The sequence below is a fragment of the Furipterus horrens genome, unplaced genomic scaffold, assembly GCF_987537825.1.
Source record: "Furipterus horrens unplaced genomic scaffold, mFurHor1.1.pri manual_scaffold_4, whole genome shotgun sequence".
Taxonomy (NCBI): Eukaryota; Metazoa; Chordata; class Mammalia; order Chiroptera; family Furipteridae; genus Furipterus; species Furipterus horrens.
Genome location: NW_028327174.1, coordinates 87,574,279 through 87,588,913, shown reverse-complemented (window position 1 = coordinate 87,588,913; position 14,635 = coordinate 87,574,279). Strand labels below are relative to the sequence as shown.

The window sequence follows — 14,635 nt, the reverse complement described above, 5'->3', positions numbered from 1 at the left end:
GCCCTGTAATCTGTACTTTTTATAGAGCTCCCCAGCTTTGGGTAAACTTTGAGCTTTTGTCAGGCCCCTTCGACCAAAATAAGTGAATTAAACTCAAGAAACAGTACTGCTGTTCTACAGAATAATATAATTAAAAGATTGTAGGATAGCAAAAGATCTAGTTAGGGATTACACTACAGTTGTAGAACGGGGGATTATTATAAACTGTTCAATGACAATTGTCAGGAAAAATTTTTGAAGACAAAGCATTTAGAGTGTTTATAACACATGTAGATGCCTTCCCTTCTCATTAGTATCTAATCCCTTCTGATTACCCTCTCCAAGATTGGGCTTAAGTGTTCTTAGTAATTTATAAAAGAATGGCTGATATTGAAGGTTTAAAGTGAGCCTCTGTAGGTTCAGACAGTCTGTACTCATAAGCATCTCACACCTCTTGGTAGACCACTGCCTTAACCTTTGCTTTGTTCCAGAGGTACCCTGTGCCAAACAAACGTATTTTCCTAGAGACCTTCATGGTAAACATCTGGCAGCTCCATCCCATTTCTTTGCTGCCCATGTCTTCAGGTAATGACACACTTGCCAAATGCCACTGCAACTAAAGGCCTGTGTCATAGCCATTCTTCCAGGCACAATGGCACATTGTCTTTTATGGATTTTCTGCCTTTGTTTCCACAGGTAAGAGGCAAGACTGCAGGGGATGTTTGCTTGTGTCTTACCTAATTTGGTTCCTACCTTAAGACAGCCTCGGATTCTTTGTCTCTGAATTATTTGTTAGTACAAGTGAATGAATATATTCTGTACTATGTTAAGTCACAGAAAAATAGTAAAAAAGCAACTGCTGTATTTCTGTGATAGTATTTTAACATTTGTGTTTACTAAATTTCTAGAAAGATTAATATCATGTGATTATGCAAATAAATGTAACCCTATTATTACTGAACTATCTTATTAAATGTATCACAAACTAGTCCTAAAGTCTCAAAGAGAAATGTTGGACTTTTAATACTAACTATGAAAAAGATAAGAATCGTCGTGTGCTTAAGTTTCTTGCCACTCTAGGGTTTTGAATGATTTAGATCATGTAATAATATGATCGTTTTAAATGCTGTTTTTTTTTTTTTTAAACTGGGGGAAAAAAGTCTTGAGTTTGTATCTAAAGGATATTTTCTTCTTTTCATAATATAATCACATAAATTGACTGTACATTAAGTAAGGTCAATAGAATCTAGAGCAGTGGTTCTCAACCTTCCTAATGCTGTGACCCTTTAATACAGTTCCTCATGTTGTGGTGACCCCCAACCATAACTAAAGCATAGTGATTAATCACAAAAACAATATGTAATTATATATGTGTTTTCCGATGGTCTTAGGCGGCCCCTGTGAAAGGGTCGTTCGACCCCCAAAGGGGTCGCGACCCACAGGTTGAGAACCGCTGAACTAGATGGTACATTTAATTAGTGGTTACATGACTAACCTTCATCCTAACAATGCAGCTATCAGTTGGCCAAGCCTAGGAACAGTTTTTCCTGAGGCAGGAGGAAACTAAGTGCACTCAGAAACTTTCTTGCAACTTCTAAGCTTGTTAAGGTAGAAGCATTATGTTTGGACTTTTATTTGCATTTAAAAATATTTGCAAGTCATCCCACCAGGCCACATAGAAGCAGAAAGGAAATTTTAATGACTATTAAATTAATTGTTAAAGAAATATTCAAAATCATCAATGTTAAAGTCATTATTCAATTAATATTGGAGAATTATTGTGGTACTATCAATTAAACATGCTAACAATTCAGTTTATTTTACTTATTAAATTGAGATTATATTGATATAGTTTGAAATGCATGACATTTAGCATCATCAGGGAACAAATGATCTCTGTGTAAATTTCTCCCAATCATGAAGCTTAACCATTGAAGGTGTCAAAACATTGCAATTTAATAAATTTGCATAGAATTCTTTCTAAATTGCACTTTACAGTTCACAGCATGTGTCTGTGGTATAGGATGCTGTCATAACTTATGAATTCAAATCATCAGGAACTATATTAATTATTAATGATTCCATAATATATGGGTATCTTTGAGGATCTTGAAGTGTTAAGCTCTCTCTTTTTAATACTTAAATTGCCTTAGCTGCTATCCTTCATAAGTTGTATGTCTGCTTTTTGTTGTTGTTTTCTGATTATTCTATCAATATCAGCCATGAGCTGACAACTGTCACTCATCCAACCACCAGTATGCCTGATTTTAGGGGCCTTTACCCACCTATGATTTGTTGCTTTTAGTCTAATATAAACTGAGGGGAAATGGGGATTGTTAGAATGATGTCTACCTTAGGAGGGATGAACATGGTTGAAGTGAGGTGAGAATGTAGTAACTAAGGCTGAGCTTTAATAGAAGGACTCCATAGCATATTTTTTTGATTATAAAGATGCCTTCTATTATTCATTAATTCAACTTTTCCTAGGCCCTGGGGATCCAAAGTTGAGCACAATGGAATTCATTCCTTTAGGATGCCTCCCATACCAGTGAGGGCCAGGCTGCCACACAAGAACAAACAGAGAGGAGAGGGCACACTCTGGAACTCAGATGGGCTTTGGGTGTGTGAAATGTCTGGACAAAGAAGCGGATAATTTGGGGGCTTTTCTTAAATGTATACTAAGACAAATACTCTAAGGGTACCATCGTGTAAAAGTCCCAGTTCATATTAAGGGAAGTACTCAATAAAAATTATAAATGTAGTGACTCTGGAGTCTGATAAACCTGTATTTGAATGAACTCAGGTGACCTTATTTTTATTCCTTGTCTTCCACTCTGAAATGGATATGTCAATGCCTACCTTACAAGGTTGCTGTGAGGACCTAATGAAACAATCCATGGAAAGTGCCAAGCAGGGTGCCTGGGTCAACTTCAGGGCACACCAATGTTAGTTCTCTTTTCTACTTTTTCTTTCTTGCACTTCCCTTAAATGTTGTTTGGTAACTGGTACCTGTAAAGAGAGAAAAAATACAATGAATGACAAACACTTGTTAAATATTTTTATAACGCTGTTTTAAGTAACATTATTTTAATGGGAGGACAGTCATAACATTGAAAGGCTGTTCTAATAATAGCACTAGAGACTTGAAGCTGACAAAGTGCAAATTTTCAGTGGAGTCTCAATTCCAATTTAGATGTAGAAGGAGGAGTATCAAAAAAGAAACCTCATTACTCAAAATGCAGATAACTCCAGGCACACTATTGTATTGTAATTATTTTGACCACTTTTGGTAAAACATAAGCTAAATGGCACATATGCACCATAGTCAACCCTTTTAAAAAGGAGTCATAAGCCCTGAATGTGTGAGACACGATGGTACCATGGGGGTGTCCTTGCTGGCACTTGGCTAGCCCAAATCACTTTAAGTCCTCATTGTGTTCATTTGGACACTTTTCTCTTTCCTGTGAAATGTTAGTTCTCTGGTCTATTCTCCAGATCATGCTGTTTTGTAATTCCAACCTGTATTGCTAGAGGGAACCCCCAGCCACCCTGCATCCCTGAGTAAACCAACAATAGAGAGCTGCTTGGCCTCTGTGCTCTTCACAGCTGCACTAGTGAAGAAGTCCATTTTCATTGACCCTCATAAAATCCTGTCAGAGGCAATACCCATTGAAAGGTGAATTAAGCACACTTGTATTTTGCTTTTAGGTAACTGCATTTTTCTTCTTAATCTCCTCAGTATCTAACCTTGTTTTCTTTTGAAGATGAAAAACATAACATTTGCCAAAATCGTCTCCTTCTTGGTCTTATCAATTAAGTTTTTAACAAGTCAGTTTAGGTTGCACCTTTTAAAATAATGTAACTGTAGACCTAAACGCAATCACACCCCTTTACTAGTATTGTATGTCAGCAGATGTACAGCATCTGATTTTCCGTAAGGCTATAGGTTTCTCACTGACTCTTAACTTCAAATAGAGACTCTTGGGCTACTGGTTTTGTCTGTAAGAATTGAAGTTGTTTCAAGCTTTTTGTATTGTGTTTAATAGCTTCTCATCCCCAGAGCAACTGTTTATCTCTCAGTCTGTAATCTCTGCTCTTTTATTTCTTGGGTCACAGGAGCACAGCAGCCAAGGGTTAGATCTGTGGGTTGCACGTGTGTGCCCAGTATTCATGGACTGTTTGTGACAGGCTGTGTGAGTCCAGCTCAGGACTGAAGGGCTTGGAGTAGTTTCTCTCGTCTGTCAGCATCGCATGTTCTTGTGGATAAATATAGACACACGGGCACTCTGAGAGTTGTAGGTCACTGTCTTACTGTGCAGCTAAAAATTGTCCCATTGGTGTGAACAGTCTACCCTGGATGGAAGGCCCATTTTAGTTTGTTTTCTACTGCAGGTCTTCAGCACCTGGCTAAAAATACACCTTGGGCTCAAATAAGAGCCCAATCTTGTGGCCGAGACACTCCTGGTGGCAGGGAGCAGCAGGATCATGGAGCCTGTCATTATGTTTTTTTGGCTGGGAAACATAGACTATGAAACAGTTCCAGACTGTTAGTTTGGGTTCCTTTCAGGCTCATGGAGATTACAGTGGCGTGTTGGAGACAGTCCTGTGTGATCAGCTTCATCAAAGGGCTGGGTAGGTATGCGAAACCATGTGTGTATATGCAAGCATATGTGCGTGCGTAGGGGGCTAAGTAGTTGTTAAATGCTGAGTGTAGGAAAGTTCTCCCAGAGGTTTCAATGGATGGGGTGGGGGGAGCTATTACTTATAATGCTGCTGCTCAGAGACAGGAGGAATACCCTGTAGGTTTTCTGTTTGGGATTGAAGTATTTTAGGAGTAAGATTTGGTAATTTTTGTGCATGAGTTTATGGAACAATAAACTATGATGTAATGGAATTTTCTGGGCACTGAAGTTTCACTGAAATATTCAGCATGACTGTTCTATAAAATTGCTAATCAGTAAAAATAGCTAGTATGTGTTTGGAAAATAGTTAATACCATCACATTCAGTATTACAGCAGAGGTAGGATTTATGCTTGATTTCTTTTAAAGAGTAATGTAAATATCCTTATTTGTTTTGGTTGAAACATTGAAATTGGCCAAAAACAGCTTTTGCTTTGCTTCTGCCTTAGCCTTCCCCAACATTTAAAGAATAAAATGTTTTCTTCTTTGTTTATGAATTTAAAAACAAGATACTGTATGTCAACCAACATTAAATGGATCCAAATTGCATTTTGTTGCACCTTCTTTATCTGAGGAATAGCCTGGTTACTTAGTTCTAGCACAACCTATTGTACCAGGGTTCCAAAAATTAATGCATGGGGTTTATTACGTACACCTTAGATATTGACTGTTTAACTCTCAATTTAATGAAGGTAGGGGAAGTTCATTTGTAAATGGTAAAGCACAACATTTTACTGTAATAGAGGACAATTGGTTTAGCAATGATTTGGGAGACTAGCCAACTATATAATGAAGCTATTAGATATTTACATATAATATCATTCTGTTTTTCTAGGAATAAAATCTCTATCAGTCATTAATTTACTTCTTACTTTGTGGTTTATAAAGTAGAGTGTGTATTAGGGAATTTTTTTTCTCTCAAGAGATTCTTTTTAATGTATAACAAGCATGCAAGTTGAATGATAAAACTTATGGTGCCATATATTGTGAAAAATACTGCATTGTGATAGGACCTATGTGAAATGCTTTATATTTTTGTTGTTTGAAATCTACTTGGAAATGATACTGACCCTCACTGTGTTTCAACTGAACAGACAACTCCCATGGTTTGGTAAGTATCTTGACTCCTTTTTCACTCATTGCCTTTCTTGCTCACAATATATAAACTTATCTTTTTTAAGAGATCAAAAACAAGTAATATGTTTCTGTGAATTGGTAGTGTTATCATTGTCTTAAGTTATAAACTTACTGTAGTCACATATCAAGGAAATTTTACATAGTCATTGTACAGTTCTGTAAGTATTTAAGAACTTAATAAAACTTAAAATATTTTATATTATGTGAGCTGGCATCTAAATAAATAAGCATACAGAAACCAGGAATTTAATAAATATTTTGATATTGACAAAAAAACTGATCAGACTCTAAAGAATTTTACTTACTCAGTTAAATTATTAACAAATGTTTATAGAGCTTCTAGTGTTTACTCTGCACTGGAAGTCCTTCCCTCTATAGATGCTGGAAATCTATCTTGTGTGATATGCATGATATATATCCGTCGTCGTCGGCAGCCGTCCGTCTTGAGAGACGATGGTGTAGCTTCTTAAGAGTCTATCTGCACCGCCGAGAATGGCTGTGCAGTCCAACTTGGGAGTGACACGGTATCTGTCTCCTCCCGTGTTGAATCGACATCTTGTGATGACGCTGGAGTGTCCTCTCCAGTGAAGCTGAAGCTACAGAGCCTGGGCAGGGTGATATGGAGGGTCTGCTGTTGCCCATGCAGCAGACTCCCCCTCTCCTCGCAGCTGAAGGGTCCAAGGGAAAGACGGAGTCAATACAGCTTGGCTTCAGGTGCGCCGCAGGAGTTGCCGGTGTTGACTGCGACGTCAAACCGCCTTAGGGACTCCGGCTCCGGATTTTCTGTCGGGGTTTGCTCCCTTAGCCTTTCCCCTGAAGAGGTATGCCGCAAGGCAGTGGAGGTTTTTTGGAGTCAGAGTTTTCCTTCTCTGATGTGCCCTGACTGGAAGATCGAACCAGCGACACTTAGCTCGCAGGCTGACGCTCAATCCACTGAGCCAAACCAGCCAGGGCGGATGATATATATACTATACATATATATATGTATATTATTACATACATATGTATATATATTTTGCAATAAAATGCATATTGTCATATATATTATACCTGTGGCTATATATTACTTTGTGATATAATGTATAGTATATTAACAAAGACACATGTAGGGTTAGACTCTACTTTAAGTTTCTTCCCTGATCATGTTATCTCCAAGGGGATATTGGAGGGGAACAGCTATAACTTTATTTGACCTTTATTTGTCAAAATAGAGCAACTTCTGACACTGTTCTCTGGTGACAGTCCCCATACATACAGCCTGCACTGTCCTCATTGTCCCTTTAGTTTGGGTCCCTGTGTAATGTGCCCATTAACACAGCTGCAAAACCTTCGGTTCAAGACTGTTCTCTTGCCTTGATGTCTGGCTTAAAAGTGGTTCTAATAAAATAGGTCAGAAAGCTGGGTTTGCCATTGTCTGAACCTAATGCCTGGATAAAATCTGATAGTTGTTCCACAGCCTCAGTGACCTTGTAGACCACAGCCATAGTAGGAAACATGCTTTGTATGATGACCCAGAGCATGCACACATACATATATGTACACACAGAGACTGGAAACAAGTTCTGTGAAATGATGCATGCCCTCACTATGCAGGATGTTCTCACTCTGCTGTTTGATCTTCTATGGTTTTTTATTCCATTTCATCACAGTCACATTGGTCAACGTCCCCTAAAGTGGTTTCATGGTCAGGTAATGGGCCACAGCCTGCACTTTGACAAACTGCTGTAAAGGTTTCATAAGCCAGACACTCTCAACACACCATTAGTCAAGTTCTCTACTGAAGTAACATGCTGTCATCCTTGACATACTATTCTACTCCTGGGCATGTTGGTGCTTTACTTGTGAGTGCCCTGCTTGGTTGCAGAAAAAAGCTCTCTCAGTAGATTTGATGTCAGTCTTGAGTTGAAGTATGGTTTCTAAGCCAGAGACAATTCACAACCTTATATGTCTTAATGCCTTAATGCTTCCTTACTCCTTAATGCAATTTATTGAGTACTGGGTATTTAGCTAGTAAGTGAGGTTACAAGAAGAACAAAGCAAATTTCTTGCCATTGACAACTTAATTGTAGCAGAGGAGACAGACAGAGAACATATATAAACATGTTATTATTCCATCAAGGGGTAGCTAGTGCTTTGTAGGAGGGTAAGCTGGATAGGAGGATAGAGGCTACAGCAAAGGGAAGTGCCAAGCTGTTGTTTTTCAAGGAGCCGCTAATGAAACCAGAAGGAAGTGAGCTAGTGAGCCCACTACGAAGTGACCTTTTCCCTACTGATATAATCCCATTCTCTTCCACCTTGATGCCTTCTCTGACCATGTCTATCATCAGTCATTTCTAGGTCTCAGCTTCACTGTCACCAGTCCTGCCCTGACCGCACAATCACAGATACGTCTCCTCCCTGTGTCTTTCTTGCAGCATCTTTTTGTTTTGTCATTATATTTCTGGGTGTGTTTGTTATGTAATGCCTGTCTCCCCTGTGTGATATTGGCTGTGTGAGGACAGGAGGCATGCCTGTTCTGTCCCCAGGCATTAGCAAAATGCTTGCAGTAGAATGGACCTTCAGTAAATATTTGATGACTGAATAAATGAATCAATGAATGCTGTTCTAAATTCACTTGCGCTTTCATTGGCTCTTCAGCCTAATACTGCCTTGTGGCATCTTGGGACTGAATATACTAAGTTCTAAAAATCTTTCAAATTGTCTTTTGACATTTATCTTTGTATTCTCCATAGAATTTGGCAGAGCACCTTGTATATACTGCAACTTCAATGAAAATTTGTTAATTAGTGAATTGCTTGATCACTCAGAGTGTTTTGAGACAAAAATATTTCTGAAAGAACTCGAACCGTATTATAACACAAGTCTGACAAAGGATGCCTGTTCAAGTGACAATCACCCATGTTCACTCTTGCTGTGTAGTGTATGTAGGTATAGATGCTCCAAGATTCACACCATCCAGTTCAACACATTTAATGAATGTAGCAGTATGTACTGGGGCTTGAAATCTTAGTGGACATTCAAACCTATGTGGTCAGCTCTAGATTATAGATGATATTCAATTTATTTTATATAATAACATAGGTTTTTGTAATTGAAGTCCTACGATAGCATTTCTTCTTTACTGCCATCATAAGACATAGGAAACGTTTTGAAAATCAGCCTTATCATTAAAGATAATGTTTTATTATGACTTTTTTAAAACAAGCACGACAGGAAAAAGCATAGTACAATATATAATATAGCGCTGTCACTAAGATTCAACGTTCTAAAGATTTAGTCGTTTGCTTCATTTATACCATTTTTTCTCTTAAAGTATTTTGAATCAAATATAGGCATAATTTCATTGAACTCCATATAATCAGAATGAATTCTAGAAAATATAGGTATTTTCTTACCTACCCACAATGCTGTTATATTATACTTAACAAAATTGACCATAATTGTTTGGTTTCGCCTAATATCCAGTCATATTCACATTGCTTTGATTGTCTTTTTTTTTAATGTCTTTTAATAGTTGATTTGCTCAAATAAGGATTTGAACGAGGTCCGTGTGCTACATTTGGTTGTTCTTTCTTCTATGCCTCCTTTCACCGTTCTACCAATATTTATCTCTCCCACTCACTTGTAGAAATCGATGCTGTTTTCTTACAGAATTTACTTGATTCTGGATTATGTGTTTTACTTTCTTATAATGACATTTAACTTGCTCTTCTATCCTCGCTGTTGCTTGTAAATGGATGGTAGCTATAATGTTTTGGAAACTTGATGAACATGGACATCTCTGCCAAACTGCCAGGATCATTTCTGTCCTGATGCTGAGATATAAAGATCCACTCTCTCATTTCCAGGAATTCACAGTCAGTATTGTCAGTGCTTGGCTACAAGAGCCCTGACACAAGTCATGAATTCTGAGAAAGCTTCTAGAGTAAGTATTCTGAAAAAGCTTCTTAAACACCTAAATTATTACAACATTTCACCGGGAAACACATCTTGCATGTTTCCTTTATTGGGAAAGGGTGGTATGACAGGATCAGCTCCAACTGTGTAAGACATGACCTTCCTTTTTGTTCTAATAGGCCTCATCCAGATTCTCACCTTTATTATTTTTCTCATAGTAGGTGCAGTGGTCTTTAGTTTATATTGTCCCTCAAACAGTCTTTTAAAAAAGCCCTTCCTACAGAACACTATCAGATCAACATTTCTTAGAAACCTGCTTATTCCCAGTTGTCCTCCAAATGAAGTCCAAACTCATTGACTGGCCATTCAACACTTTAGTTCTAATAATAAAAATTAAAAACTTACCCTTTTATAGGACTTAAGAGTTTGTTTCTCATACATACTTGTTCAATTATTTAACTCACACCAAGATTGTATTGTAGAATCAGATGGGTTCAGTTCAACAAAATTAAGAAAGCACAATTGTTTAATTAATTATGTCAGGCACAGTGTTCAGTGCTTGGGATGAAGACAAGAATAGTCCTGTTATTGAGGACTTTGCAGTTCCTTGATGAAGACAAAGTTTGAACATGTGCTATGACAGGGATGTGTGGTGGGAGGAGGACAGGACAAGGAGAGACTCTTGACAGATGCCTCCATGGGCCTGCCATGCTGTTCCCTAGTCTAGGTTGCCCCTTTGCCATCTGTCCCTATCAGAATCCTATCTGTCCTTTAAGACCTGGGTCAGAAGTCATGTGTTCCTTAATGTCTGACTAATCAATGACCCAGAACAGAGATGATGCCTCTGTCCTTTCCTAGACTTACTATAGGATTTTGTGAAAGGTAGACCCTCAAAAATATGTTAACATGTATCTTGAATTTACAGTGAGGAATAAAGACAGGCTTCCTCTTGTGTCCACCTGCAATGTAGGTAGTTGCTAGTCTCATGAAGGTGAGTGGAACCAGAGAAGAAGTGGAGGTATAACTGGAAGGGTCTGGATTATTTGTAAAGCTTTCTTCTATGCAGAAGATAAACAATGGAATCTCACTAATTCATAGTTCGTCAAGGGAAAGTAAGTGTTAATTACTGTTTAAATTGTGCAAGTTTTCAATAAGTGATTTTTTTATGTGTTGTAAGTGTATATCTTTATACAGTTACAGGCTACTGGAGCTAGAAAGGACAACCTGACTTAGCCTCTTTAAGAATAATAGGTAAGACCCTGACTGGTGTGGATCAGTTGGTTAGAGCATTGTCTTGTAACCAAAGAGTTGCAGGTTCAATTCCCAGTCCTAGGGAACATACAGAGGTTATGGGTCCTCGCAGGTATGACCCCCAGTCTGGGTGTGCAGCGAGGCAACTAATCAATGTTTCCCTTTACACATTGATGTTTTTCTCTCTCCTTTCCTGTCTTTTCTAAAAGCAATGAAAAAATGTCCTCAGGTGAATATTTAAAAAATTAAAGTAAAAAAGAATAAAAGGAAACCAAGGCCCAGTGGGTGCATGTCCTTCCACAAGGTCACACAGGACCACTCTAGGGCTCACATGTTTTACTTTCTGCTCAATGCTCTATATTTTTCTCATAATACATTAACTTACTTGGAATTAATAAACCCTTTTATTTTTACTATAGGTAAAACAATTTTACCAACTGGATTAATTGGTCCCCTTTGCTTTCCTGTTTATTTACATTAGAGGTGTCAGAGTATGGTCCCAGTGTCAGCAGCATCACCAGAACCTGGGGAGTGGTTAGAAGTGCAAATTATTGAGCCCCACCCCAGACCCACTGAATCAGGTGGGATACAGCCTTCCAGGTGAATCTAATGTGCAATGATTCTGAGCACCACTGATCCACATCGTATGTCAAAAAACCTTTTTCAAAGTAAACATAAGAAAATACAAGGCCTTGTCCACTTTATCACAAATTTAGAATTAATAGATTTCAAATTTGTGAGATTTTGCTGCATAAAATGAACCAGAAGAGGAAGAAAATAAAAAGGAGTAAAAAAGGAGAAAGAGACTGGCTAGTCAGGGACACAGGAATGAGAGCAGATTGTCAGTTCTGTTGGGGAGAAGAAGGAAGTTGAAATTCAGGAATATCCTGCCTCTTGCAGATTATTCAATCTCCTTTTGGTGACAAAAGGACCTTGAAATGTCAGTGTAACCTCATCTTCTCATAGATCTTGGCAGACATTCTTTCAGACTCTGGTGACAGTACCTACTTTGAAATCTGGGGGGAAGCCCATGTAATGGCAACTTAGGAGATGACAGATATTTTTCAAGGAAGTCAATGAAGTGTCACTGTCATTTCACTGAGATAAAATGCCAAAACGCAGAGGGAGAGAGAAAAGAAAGGAGGGCAGTGACTAGATGTTGACTTTCTACTTATTGAATGACTTCACTCTTGCCAAGGTGTTCAGTCTTGGGAAACCAAAACAAAACTGGTTTTGTGAGGCGTCAGATTGAAGTAAACAGGGATCTACGCCTTCAAGTTCACTTGCTTCTTGTTAGGATAACAACTAGTGAAATGTTATATTATCAGTATTTCAGGAAGAAATAGTCTCTAGACCTTTATAAGGTGTATCATTAATCAGATTTCCTATACTTTTTTGCACCCTCAATTCTTGACACTTTTTTGTACTTCTATTTCTCAAAGACCCTCTCATGGCTAAAACAGGTATTCAAGTTCAAGAGGGCAGACAGCCTGGCAAGAGGAACCTCCGCGAATGAACGTTACATGAGTCTTTCTAGAAAATAACCAACTATATTAATCTGTAGAAAGCCTCATTCTCCAAATCACATTTTTTTTTATTTTGTCATCTCTTGAAGTTCCCAAACTAGCTTATGCCAGGGAAAGATCTCTGGGTAACAAGACTTGTTTTATTCAGTCTTCATAATAAGTAATGTGTTTTTGTTGTTGTTTTTATTGTTTTGTTTTTAAAGACAAGGTAATACAGGAAGATCACCAAATATGTTGTCAGATAAATGTGAGTTCAGATCCTGAGTCAACCAATGTATGACCTTGGACAAGTCAAGTCTCTGAGCATACATGGTCTAATCTGCAAAAGGGAAATTGTTTAGCTTTCTAGGATTATTTTTGAGAGTTAAAGATATAAATTATCCTAGAGACATCTTGAAGGAATACAATTTGAGAACTATAAGATTAAGAGAAGTAAATAATGTAAGAGAAAGTTAGAATGTATTTAATAAATAAAAATGGGAGGAATAGCCCTGGCCACTATGGCTCATTTGGTTGGAGCATCATCTTGTAAACCAAAAGGTGGTGGATTCGATCCCCAGTCAGGGCACATATGGGAGGCAACTGATCGATGTTTCTCTCTCACAGCGATGTTTCTCTCTCACATTGATGTCTTTCCCTCACTCTCTCCCTCCCTTCCCGTCTATCTAGAATCAATGAACATGTCCTCAGGTGAGGAATTTTTTAATAATAATTTAAAAAATTAAAATGGGAGGAACATTTCACGTTACTAATATTTTGTGGAAATTATTTAAGCAGAATTAAACATGTGGTTGAATATATTTTTCTTCCAAGGCAAAAATCATTTCTGTATATTTTTAACCATTAGTCTCTTCTTGACCTGCTTTGAAATATATTGAATTGTTTAGGAATCATCCATCTTTTTGGTAAGAAATGATTTTACGTTGCTCAAACTAATTGTTTCTTCCCATTCCAACATTATTCATTTCTTAATACTCTTCGGAGGAAAATAATTCTTCCTATCATGGTTGGAGGTTTTGCTCTTTTCATCCTAATTTTCTTGGCATGACCTTCAGGGTTTCTGATCATTTTGAGTATTTGCAGTACCTTTTAAAATGCCTTTTCTCAAGCACCCTCATAAATGCATTAGGGGACAATTTATGATTGTTCTATACACACTGTGACATGTTCTCATGGTAATTGTGTTATCCTTGGTTTGTTATGCTTTAAGGAATTGTCCTGTAAACTAAGACTTACAGGAAAAGAGGGATGCCAGAGGCAAGGTGTGGTCCTAGAGAAAGGTCTTGGTTACTAAAGGGGTTTGCCTTTGGAACCTACGGAATGAACAAAACATTGAGGACTGGCAGAAAGAACAACTAATATCCAGCCATGAGCAAAGAAATCTAATAAATTAACTTTCATGTTGAAAGATATGGTTACATAGATCTCTAGAAAGACAAGTTGTTTAAATAGACCAACTCTCTAACAAGAGTACCTATTTTGAACAGTTATCACATAGAATTTCATGGACACTTAGGAAAAAAAAGGAAACTTTTTTATTTCAAATGCTCTAAGTCTGATTCCAGTAATGGGAACATCAGAAAGAGGATTTAGTATTTTGAAAAACTAGCTCTATGCTCATCAGTCTTTGTAAGCCAGAGAAAAGCCATCAGAGATGCCCTCTTCTTTGAGCTGAGTACTTGGTGAAGGAATCAGAAAAACAGGGCATCCGATGGGCTCTTTGATTCATGCCCTTTGCAGGCTGGTTAAAATTCTCATTTCCAACTGGAACTGAGACAGATATGAACAAGACAAAGGGATGGGCTGGAAAAGCAGAGCCTTGCTTGAGCCAGGTGTGCCTGGATTTTCTCAGACACCAAAAGCACACAGCTTTCATTCCTCACCATGACAATTCCAAATTAGAACATCTGAGCATTTGGGGGGAGATAAAGACAAGCAAGTTTCTCTGTGTAGTTTTTCCCTTTTTCTTTTAGAACGTGTGTGTGTGTGTGTGTGTGTGTGTGTGCGCGTGTGGTGTATGTGTGTGTGTGTGTGTGTGTGCGCGCGTGTGGTGTATGTGTGTGTGTGTGTGTGTGTGTGTAGACACACATGAAATTGCTGGTTATACAATCCTGCTTCAGTAACCTGTAAACTCCACGAGGGCAAGAACCATCTATTCTGTTCA

The 14,635-nt window shown here is 38.0% G+C and overlaps 1 protein-coding gene across 5 annotated transcripts in view; it reads left to right on the top strand.

Annotated features, from left to right (window-relative positions):
• The window catches only part of FRY (FRY microtubule binding protein), a 619,856-nt gene that overhangs the window by 246,946 nt on the left and 358,275 nt on the right, over positions 1–14,635 (top strand). Inside the window, exon 1 of one of the 5 annotated variants that reach the window (XM_090273728.1) lies at positions 4,325–4,611. The exons of the other annotated variants lie outside the window; for them this stretch is intronic. Coding sequence (XP_090129854.1) covers positions 4,551–4,611 — 61 coding nt within the window. The 5' untranslated portion in view covers positions 4,325–4,550. Of the gene's footprint in view, positions 1–4,324; positions 4,612–14,635 lie in introns of those variants that run through there. 5 annotated transcript variants of the gene reach the window in all.